Below are 11,338 nucleotides of genomic sequence, written 5' to 3'. Positions count from 1 at the left end.
CAAATCAGGCATTACACTGTTGCTCTTCAGTCGAGAAGCTTTTAGATTTGGGTAAAGCCGAACTGGAGAAAATGCACTCGGTTAAGGGTTAAATATGTATTTGTGGGAGTGTTGCATTTACGCTAGTTCGGGCCAGGCTGGTCCAGAGTCCAGGGCCGTTTTTCAGTCCCAGTCCGCCCCTGGCTGAAGGTCCAGTGTTAGAGAAGAACAGAGGAGGTTCAGAGGAGGAACCATCGGCTGAGGACACAGCAGGTCTGGGTCTGTGCTGCAGCGCTCGTGTCCATTATGAGTGAAGAACTCAGGGATTATTAAGAAAATGTCTTGTGTGTGAGCGCGTTGTTTTCTGAAGCAGAGCCATCACTGCTCTGTAACACACTCACATCCCAAACACATTCATTCACATGCATTCATAACTCCAAACCATAACTATAGGTGATTTTAAGCTGGGATGAAATCTTAAAGGCACACTGCGTAACATTTTGGACTATACTGTTGCCATCAACACAAAACATGTAATAATTTGGCAGAATGGAGTAATTTGGCATCCGCACAGTAAAGTGAAGATTACTGCGCAGTAAAGTGAAGATTACTGCGCAGTAAAGTGAAGATTACTGCGCAGTAAAGTGAAGATTACTGTGCAGTAAAGTGAAGATTACTGCGCAGTAAAGTGAAGATTACTGCGCGGATTTCAAACTACTCCTGGTATTATTACGCCTTACAATATAGTCCCCCCTTTTATCCGCTTAGAAAATCCAGATTGTTTAATTTTGTGTAATTATACTTAGTAGTGGAACACTTCACGTAACCATATTTAAATAGAGTAAACGTGGAAGAGCTTGGTAGCTTCTATCTTGACCAGTTTTGGAGCTATAGTGGAGAGGGGGAGAGGCTAAATGCTAACGCCGTCTGCGCTGTGTTTACGTGACTGAAGGCACGGGGGAAGATCAGACAGGTCCTAAAGAACTCGTCAAAGCTCAGGTAAGAACATGTCTCAGTATGTAAAAACGGTGGCCTATTCCTTTAAAAATAGTGCTCAAGACAGAGCGAGTATCTGCACTCTTGCCTCTTACTGTAATTGATTAATTCTATGTTGATGTTTTTATTGATTGTATTTGTTTTCTTATATGTATGCAACTGTGAAGCACTTTGAATTGCCTTGTGTATGAATTGTGCTCTACAGATAAACTTGCCTTGCCTCCCATTGGCCAGCTCGCCACAGAAAATGCTATTTTTGCGGTGGGTAATCACAGAATGGATTTGGATGGGAACCTAACCTGTTTTAATCTCAAATTCTGCTGCCTTTGGTCAACATCTCCATGGCGACGAACCCACTCCCGGTAAACATACAGTCATGTCTTTAGGAGACTTGAGAAGCTCACAGCAAAGGCTCACGTTTGTTTGTACATTTTTTAGGCATTTTTCAATGAGGAAAATATTTGCCATGAAATAAATGCTTGTATTTCAATTTTATTTATTGGGTGAAATGTTACGCGGTGTGGCTTTAATGTAACCTAATTTAATATATATTAACTCGCAAAAATTATATTGATATTAACGTCAGATTTATTAATACATTAAAATAAAAATAGTTTATGATTAACATATTTCATTTTTGTCAGTGTCCTCTACAGTGGTCATACCATAAAAAGATAATCCATCCATCCATCCATCCATTTTCTTCCGCTTTATCCGGGGCCGGGTCGTGGGGGCAGCAGTCTCAGCAGAGATGCCCAAACTTCCCGATCCACACACACCTCCTCCAGCTGTTCTGGGGGGACCCCGAGGCGACACCAGGCCAGCTCGGAGACATAGTCCCACCAGCGTGTCCTGGGTCTTCCACGAGGCCTTGTCCCACTAAAAGGTGTCCCACTTAAAAAGATAAATTAACTAAAAAACTTTATTTTAACCCTTTCACTCAAGTAAAAGAAATCAAAATACATAAACCTTTTTTGTTCAGGTCCCAGGAGGATATAGACAGCAGAGCAAACCTAAGAGAAAAATAGTCTACAAAAAAACACAGCTTTTATATTGATATGTATCAAATAGTCTGGTTGAATTGAATTCAGAACACCTGAATCTCGACACTCAAGTCTTAGTCATTTTTTTTGTTTGTGAATGTGAATGGTCCGTCCCACTGCGGCTGAAGGGCTGGTGTGCCTAGTGTCCCACACCACTCACACGCCTTCACTCATCTTTCAAGCCAGATTGTAGACTCCTTTCCTTACAGAAGCCGTCACCAAAATCAACCTCGACCTTCATATAAAATGAATAAACCCCCCCCCGCCCCATCCATGAACTAAAAAATGTCATTTCTATGGTTCTCAGGTTTGTATTCACTTTAAACAGGTTAGATATTTAGTGTTTACCCATGAAATGTCACGGCTCCCCTCCCTCCCCTGCACCATCATCGTAGGCACGGGTTTATTTGTACATAAATGGTTTTGAGCTTGAATTATGCATGAAGAAAAGACGCCGACTTAACTATACATTATTTATTGCCTACAAAAGGTGAGGAACTGTACAAAAACAGGAGAACTGAAGAGTAACATGAGGCAGGATGAGCCAAGTTTACAACATGAACATGATATATGGATGAATGATGAATTGCAGCAGTTCAGTTGTTCGTGTGGTTGAGACTGGAGCAGATATAATTGCACGTCAGTTATTTTCCGCAGCTTGTTGCATGATCACAGAACACAGGCTTAACATCTGTAGGTACTCGTCTGCTCCATCTGTCAGGCACTTGTCCACCACCTGAACAGGAAACCAGAAAAACATAACAGTCTTTCTTTCTTGCAACACAGTCACATTATTGCCGTTCTCGTTATAACCACGAGGCGTCAGTTTTCATCGTAAAGACGGGCTCAAAGAAAGAGCTCTTTATCATCTTACGTATTCTGACCAAGTGCAAAACAAATCAAAGGTTTTGGGAAAATTAATAAAAAAAAGATCATGATATATTTTTTTTATAACAGGTTATTTTCAGGCTTTAAAAATCATTAAACAAACAGTGACAAAATAAAGGTCCTTAAAGTCAGCCCTGAATTTGATTCCAACTGGCTTAACTATACTTGGCCCAAGGCTATAATCATGCATGTTTACATTTGTTAAATGTTCATTAATATGCATTGTTCCCCCTTTATCCTAAAATAAATCAAATACCGCAAACACACGCAACTGCAGCTTAGCTTTGAGCAGTGGGCAGCCAGTATAGACCCATCTCCAGATATAATAATAATAATAATAGTGCATAAGTCTTATATAGCGCTTTTCAGGGGACACAAAGACGGTTTTCAGATGAGATGAACAAACAAAGATGGCAGAGCTATTGTTGGTTGCAGGTGAGCTGAAACAAGTGTGTTTTGAGCAGTTTTCGTTCGAAATCCGCGCAGTAATCTTCACTTTACTTTGAGGATGCCAAATTACTCCTGGTATTATTACGCCTTACAATATAGTCCCCCCCTTTATCCGCTTAGAAAATCCACATTGTTTAATTTTGTGTATTTATACTTTGTAGTGGAACACTTCACGTAACCATATTGAAATAGGGAAAACGTGGAAGAGCTTGGTAGCTTCTATCTTGACCTGTTTTGGAGCTATAGAGGAGAGAGGGAGAGGCTAAATGCTAACGCTGTCTGCTGCTGCAGGTCCTAAAGAACTCGTCAAAGCTAAGGTAAGAACATATCTCAGTATGTAAAAACGGTGGCCTATTCCTTTAAGAGGTTAAAACATTCAATTTGGCTTCCTAAAATAAAACCTTTATATTTTTGGCACCAATTTCAATCACCAAAACATAACTTATTTGTTGCTCTTCAACTCTTAAACACACCTTAATTTCCTCAACCTTTCTGTTAAACTAAATTGATTTGGTTCAACAGAACAGACACGGGATGCTAACCACACGGTCGGATTGATAGATTAAGGCAAGACACTGCAGGTGAATAGGGAAGAAAAAAAAATGGAGAGATATCAATTTGAAACTTTTGCTGAACATTACAGATATAAATATGAGAAAAAAATGTATTGCATTTGTTCTGCATTTGTATTGCATTTGTTCTGTCAAAATTGCTTTATTTTGGGCAACGAAATCAAAATAATGAATTGAGCCAGATTAAAATTTATGGTTTTATTTTATTGACATATTAGTAACTAAGATTTTTTCAGAGGGGATTTGGGATATTTTGTTTAGATTTTCAATAAACTAATCATCAGTGAAAAAATCTGTAAAAACTCAAATTCCGTCTGTTTTTTTTGGTTTCAAAGCTGAATAAATCAGGCTAGGAATTAGATATTAAAAAATCCCTCTGAAAAAAACTTCAAAATATTATTAAGTCCAAGACTGTAAAGTTTGGAGTCTGAGGGAGCTTCTATAAGGGCTCAGGCTCTGCCCGTGTGCGACTTTCTCTCATTCAGAGAAAACCAGCCCTGAAGTTTTGTAGCGAGTGCTCATGCTCGGCCCGTTCTTCGACTTTTCCGCACCAGCGTCTCGTAGGAGGAAAAATACCATATTTGGGTGAAAGCGTCATCACGGGGCCCCTTAGCAGAACACGTGGATGTAAAATCTGTCAATATTTATGAATGAAAACCCGCGGGAAAGACGGACTTTCTACGCGGCGCAGCAGCTACTTCCGGGTTGCCCCCACCTCGCAGACAAAACATCATAAAATAAACATCATGCGGGTGAGTTTTGTCATTTTTATATCTGACATGAAAACTAAGATGTAAAGGGAGGAAAATAGATAAAAATCTCCACTTCGACCACTGCGTGAAAAATCAACACTTTCACCTGCCGTGTCTCGCCTTAATAGTAAAATAAGACTTACCGCCATCTTCTCAGTTATGGCCGACTTCTGTTTGTCACTTATCTCTCGTTCGATAATGGCTTCGTGGAGTTGACCGAGGACTTGTGTGGCAGCGTAGCCCTCATCCACAATATCCTGTTGAGCAAATAATGCAATAACCAAACACATTTACACCCAGCTCGCACGGGCGACGGTAAAGCACTTACTTTCACGGCCACTTCCAGTTTCTCAAACGTTCCTTTGAAGCAGATCTCAAGCAAGCCGTCAACCGTTTTAGTCGGCACCACCTGCAACAAAAACACAGTCATCGGTATTTGAATGTCTCCATTGAAATGCTTTTGTTCCTTTTCACGAAGCCTCACCCCTGCTATCTCAGTGATGGCTTTCTCTGTGATCTCCTTCTCGGTGTTGAGGCGGGCGGCGCTCTGGAGGAAAGTGATGGCTTTCCTCAAGTCTCCCTCTGACACTCGCACCAAGGCCTCAATGCTCTGGAAGAGAAGAAACAACTGCATTTATATTCAGAAGTATTTTAACTGTAAACAAAATGATAAAAGAATATGCTACGACACTGAATAGGATATGTTTAATTACTTTATGGTATTGATTAGTGTATTAGACATCAGTGCAATGTTACAAAACTCAAAAATACTACATAGAGCAGGGACACAGAAGTACCACTAGAGGGCAATGTTTGACAGATTTACTACTAAAAGTGTGTACCTCGTTGGTGTACTTTAGGTTCTCTTTTGCACAGATATCCAGCAGTCTCTGATGCTGGATCTGATTGGCCAGAGGTTTGAACCGAAATTTTGAGCATCTGGACGTCAAGGGCTCAATTATCCTACGAAACAAATAAGGTTATTAGGCACACTTAGTATTTGTCCATTGCTGTTTCACATGACTTCACATCACTACCAAGACGGGGAAAGCACATTATCCTGTTCTTCTTTGAGTGCACATTTTCCTGACTACTTACACCATCTGTGTGTTTCTTTAGAGCGGACGCAAGTGAATACCTCCATTGCGAGATCAAAAAGGTCCAATCTGATCTTATCTTTAAACAATGTTTGCTCTTGAAAGCTTTTTGTGTTTTGTGTGATAGATAGAAATAACCAAGTTTACATGTATGGACTTTATATTGGATATTTCACATAAAAAATACAATATACATCATTGCCAGAACAGTGAATATAGTGTTTTCTGTTTAATTAACAAGGTTTGTCTTTAAAGGGGCTAGATGCAAGTTAGCCATTTTATACTCACTACTGCCACCATAGGTCATACGTGTAACTGCACCTTCTATGTTAAGCTCGTGCATGACGGTAATTCAGACCTGAAGTAGCACCGTTTTTAGTGACAGTGCAGGATTTTAGAGGCAGTTGTGGTGAACAGGTCTGAGCTCATTCTACACATTAGGACATTGTTGGAACATGTAGGGGGAGGAAATACTTAATTTTAACATTTTTAAACTCCGTATATAGTCCCTTTAAAGTGCCTGGCTTCACTTTACTGTTACTAATGTTTGGATTTCCAGCTCCCAGCCAGTCAAACAACACATGCATTACTCCCGCTTTACAAAAACGGAAAAATGACCTTAAAAGACAATGAAAAACAAACCATTCCAATTTAAAAGATGATTCCAATGGAAAAAAGCATACCGTCAATTCCGGAGCTGCACCAACAAAATGTAAACATCTCTTTGTGCGCGGTCAAATTTTACCAAGAGAACGGTGGCCTACAGATACACTTACTTCAGTGAAAGTGTGCTTAGAACTTTGATTATATTATTGGACTACTGAACTTTCCCGGCACTCGAGGCTTTTGAGACATGCACGTCGCTGGACCCTCCATAATATTTCAGAAGTGAGAGAATTAAACGCATTTATTTAGCACTCAAATCCACATTAGTCATAGCACGAGGGGGCATCCTGCTGCAGTAAACACCGCAGACAGAGGTGGAGGAAGACAGTGATAGGATGACACATAATATTAAAAATCTAGAAATTAGCCGCATCGTTTTGGGAAAAAAGTAGCAGCTTTAGTCCAGAAATGACGGTAAATAGTATTTTTGTGGCTCCTACGCCTCATCTGGGAGAAGAGCATCACCACTACTCAAATGTGCCCTGAAGCCGTTGTTCACCTGCTGATGTAGTTGCAGATGAGGCAGAAGCGCGTGGTGCGGCTTTCCTTCTCCATGGTTCGTCTGAGCGCGGCCTGAGCTGGACCCGTCATGGAGTCCGCCTCGTCCAGAATGATGATCTTAAAGTGAGGACACGGCTTCCCACTGCGACACATCAGAATCAATGCATAAAGTTATACAAATGTTACATTATGCAGATATTATACAGCGCAGTACCCTGTGGAGTACAGAACTGACTGTAAAGATTAAAATATAAGTAACATTTACAGGCCAGGCGTTGATGGATAAATTGGATGAATGTGGTCAAAGTATTTTATTGAGCTTTTGCTTGCTTACATTGTAGCCCTTTTATTACTGAGTTAATTTGTTGATGGCCAGATTTTTGTTTACAATAAAACGATCAAAGACAGGAGTGCGTAGATTGTTAGCTGTGGTCCAAACCAGTGTAACTTAAAGGAATAGGCCACCGTTTTTCCATACTGATATGTTCTTAGCTTAAGGTCAGCACACACTACACGACTTGTCTAGTCGTAAACGATTTTAAATAGAATGGGGGGTCCACACTACACGACTGGATTCAGTGCGATTTTCGAACGTCTGGGGGTTCACACTTAACGACTGAGAATCATAAGAGCGACACACGACACGATACTGACAAACAGCTGTTGTTTTATAACACAGCGCGTCTGTCGTCTCTACGGCTTCCAAAACTGACCCCAAATCCGCAAAGACAGGTCTGTGTTTGTGAGTGTGGGAAACGTGTGCATGTCCCGATTGGTCAACGGTGTCAACAATGTCACAACACCGCAGCGCTAGCTTACTGCTACTACGAAGCTTCAACTGGGCTATAGTTCTGTCAAATGGAGATAAAAGTTGGCGACAGGAAGAAGCGGGAGGTATTTCAGTGGATTTAATAAGAAAAGGAGACGGGCGTCAACCTCAGGATGGAGGAGACAGCGGAGGAGATGGAGGAGACTGAGGAGAAAGCGGGGAGGCTAGCCGCCGTTAGCAGCGAGGTGAAGCTGAACAGTTCGTCTCCAAACACAGTAAGAGCCGCTAAACTCTGTTCGTGGTTGAAATGTAGCTGGAAAAGGTGGTTGTGGTGAACTTTTGGTGATATAAAGTTGTGCTGTTTCGTGTGTGGGGCTGTGGCCATGAAATGAGTTGTTTGTGCCGCTGGTTTAACAGAGAAGTGAAAAAAGGAGGCGCGGTGGTGTTTTTTTGTCTTTATATCACTCTGTCATTCACATTTGTGTCGGTAAAATCACCCACGTTTCTCCCGTGCGTCCAAAATCAGGCTTAAAAATCAAACATGTTTGATTTCCTACGACTGGAATCTGGTCGCGTCTTTCTACCGCCCACACTACACGATTCGAACGTCAGTCCAGTCGTGACCCCCCCACACTACACGACCCCCCCCACACTACACGATTCGAACGTCAGTCCAGTCGTGACCCCCCCACACTACACGACCCCCCCCACACTACACGATTCGAACGTCAGTCCAGTCGTGACCCCCCCACACTACACGACCCCCCCCACACTACACGACCCGACTCTGTGGGACCGCCTTCGACTAGACGCGACTCGAGAAGACTGAGAATTAGAGCAAAATCGGGCATAAAAGTCGTGTAGTGTGTGCTGACCTTAGACGAGTTGATGCGTAACTGTCTGGTCTTTACACGTGCGCTCAGTCACACAAAAAGACCAAAGATGTTGTTAGCATTTAGCCTCTCCTCCTCTCCTCACACAGTAATATCTTCAATCCTATAGAATTGTATGTGCAGACGTCAAAGTGCTCCTAACGGTGTTATAATGCCTTGCAATATAGTAGTATAGGTATATTACTACGCGTTGCAATATAGTTCCCCTTTTTATCCGCTTAGAAAATGTTTAATTTTGTGTAACTATACTTGGATCATGTAAAGGCTCATGTAAACATATTTAAATTGGGAAAACATGAAAGAGCTTGGTAGCTTCTAACTTCACCTCCGTTTGGATCAGAGGTTACATTAACCGAAAATTCTCCGTCATTTACGGAATATTTTTTACTTTGACGGAAAATTTCAAAGGCCGTCTGTCATTTTGAAGGAATGATAACAAAGACGCAGCTCTGCTGTTTTTCATAGCGCGCGGGCTCTCTCTCTCTAAAGTTTCACACCGCGTCTTGTCTTGGATGAGCTCTTACAAGTTGTATCACTGCCTTGCTAGCTAACTTTCCTAACAACAACACGGGGAAGAAAACCACGATGCAACGAGGTTAAAGGCTAATAATATCCTTCCCATCTGGAGCGCTCTTCTCAGGACGAGCTCATCTATGTCCCCCCCTCTCTCTTTCCCTCCCCCGTGTGCGTAGCGGGCGGCGCGTAGTGCAGTGATGTGAACTGGTAAACATTGTCCCGCCACCGTCTCTTACATTCCGTTAAAATTGAAAAAATGCTCCACTTTACATTTGTATTAGCGTAATCTGAGCCTTGATATTGATGAGCAGGTGACGCTCTGAAAGTCGTCTCCTCTGAGACTTTTATGCACAAGTTTATACACATTTCTGTTGAAAATGTACCATGACTGTTCAGATCAGGTGTAGTTTAGCTACATTCATCCTGCAATCTCACATTTTTATTAATATAAATAATGTGCAGCCTATATATATACATTAATTCATGAAGGATAAAAAATTGCTCATGATTTTTTTCAACCCTGGAGAGAAATTATCCCGAGCGAAACCACTGGTTTGGATCCATAGATGAGAAGAGGAGAGGCTATATGCTAGCGGCGTCTGTGCTCTGTTTACATGACTGAGGGCACGCGTAAAGACCAGGAAGCTACACATTAACTCGTCTAAGCTAAGAGCATATCTCAGTATTTAAAAACGGTGGCCTTTTCCTTTAAAGAAGTGTTTAAATTCCCAATGGTGAGAGATAGTGATGAGATAGTGATTGCAATGTGTGCACTTACTCTGTCCGTGTCCCAGCCACTGTGAGCTGAGCGAACCTCTTCACTTTGTCCCTGACCACTTGGATCCCTCTCTCATCTGAGGCGTTGAGCTCCAGCACCCTCTGCCTGTACAGCTCTGGACTAAACACGCCAATAAAACAAGACAAGTTACATCAAATCACGCAAAAATGTACAGCTTAGTCATCGATTAGTGTTTTTACCGACCCGAACAGTTCTCTAGCAGCAGCCAGGATGGTGGAGGTCTTTCCTGTTCCGGGAGGCCCATAGAAGAGCAGGTTGGGAAGCTGCACAAGAAAAGTATTTTTACATCAAAACCATTTGAATACTTTCTAACCCAGAAACGTCTGAACTCACGTCTGCTCCCTCCAGAGACTTCTTGAGCACAGCGACCACCTCCTCCTGAAAGGCCACTTCATCCACACATTTCGGACGACTGGATGATCCAAAAACAGATGCTTAACAATGGAAACATGAATGGCACACGCTTGAATTGTTTGCAAACTTACTATTTCTCCACCCAGGGAAGGGCCTTTTGCTTCTTCTCTCCACTGGGACCTGCCGCGGCCTTGTCTTTCTGTGGTTTGGCGCTTTGAATAGTGGCTCCTTTTAAAAATGCCTGCATCGTTCTTCTTGATGGTTTCTTCTTCACACGTAAAACAAACTAACAGAAAGGACACACAATTGATCCATCTTAATATCATCACGTTTTTGTCATGTGTTCATTGTTTTTTTTTGGGTCACATTTTCATTGCTTTTTGTAGCGTTTTGGCTACATGTCGTTTTTGGTATGTGTGAAACAAAAAAGCAAGTAAAACATGAGGAAAACACAACCAAAAAGGGCGAGAAAGAACTCCATGGCTTATTAAGAGGTTTTGAGAGCAGACGAGGAATAATACCAGGAGTAATTTGGCATCCGCACAGTAAAGTGAAGATTACTGCACCTTACAATGTAGTTCTATTTATATAGGGAAAACGTGGAAGAGCTTGGTAGCTTCTATCTTGACCTGTTTTGGAGCTATAGTGGAGAGAGGGAGAGGCTAAATGCTAACGCCGTCTGCGCTGTGTTTACGTGACTGAAGGCACGGGGGAAGATCAGACAGGTCCTAAAGAACTCGTCAAAGCTAAGGTAAGAACATATCTCAGTATGTAAAAACGGTGGCCTATTCCTTTAAGAGGCTTTACTATTGAGAGCAGACAAGGAATATCTAAAACAAAAATAGCATTTTTTTAAATAAAGGGTTATGTTTTCTTAACATAACCTAATAACCCCTAATTGTAGCTACATTATGAAATATTAATGAGCAGGACTGAGCAGTTTTCTTCATATGAAAGATCAGGAGACTTTATAAAGTTTACTTCAAATAAAATCGATTAAAATTATAATCGTCCAAGCTGAGTAAAAAAATAAAAAATAAAATAAAATATCGAGATTTAGTTT

At 41.5% G+C, this 11,338-nt stretch overlaps 1 protein-coding gene across 1 annotated transcript; it reads right to left on the bottom strand.

Annotated features, from left to right (window-relative positions):
* Positions 1 to 2,614: 2,614 nt before the first annotated feature.
* Positions 2,615 to 10,555, bottom strand: rfc4 (replication factor C (activator 1) 4). The gene is made up of 10 exons (XM_079574977.1): positions 10,407 to 10,555; positions 10,255 to 10,333; positions 10,105 to 10,184; positions 9,901 to 10,020; positions 6,943 to 7,086; positions 5,523 to 5,643; positions 5,165 to 5,290; positions 5,009 to 5,089; positions 4,824 to 4,937; positions 2,615 to 2,754 (listed from the first exon to the last, which is right to left on the bottom strand). Exons 1-10 carry the CDS (start codon positions 10,520 to 10,522, stop codon positions 2,659 to 2,661), a joined length of 1,077 nt encoding a protein of 358 aa, XP_079431103.1. The 5' UTR covers positions 10,523 to 10,555; the 3' UTR covers positions 2,615 to 2,658.
* Positions 10,556 to 11,338: the final 783 nt, after the last annotated feature.

Source organism: Gobius niger (assembly GCF_951799975.1).
Source record: "Gobius niger genome assembly, chromosome: 17".
Lineage (NCBI taxonomy): Eukaryota > Metazoa > Chordata > Actinopteri > Gobiiformes > Gobiidae > Gobius > Gobius niger.
This window is presented reverse-complemented; position numbering and strand designations above follow the sequence as displayed.

Excerpts from the sequence above, each read along its gene's own strand:
- rfc4 (XM_079574977.1), bottom strand. The coding sequence starts at position 10,522 with ATGCAGGCATTTTTAAAAGGAGCCACTATTCAAAGCGCCAAACCACAG. Across the intron at positions 7,087-9,900 it reads GTGGCTGGGACACGGACAGA|TGGGAAGCCGTGTCCTCACT; the intron begins GTAAGTGCACAC and ends GATGTGTCGCAG. Across the intron at positions 5,291-5,522 it reads ACCTAAAGTACACCAACGAG|AGCATTGAGGCCTTGGTGCG; the intron begins GTACACACTTTT and ends CTTCTCTTCCAG.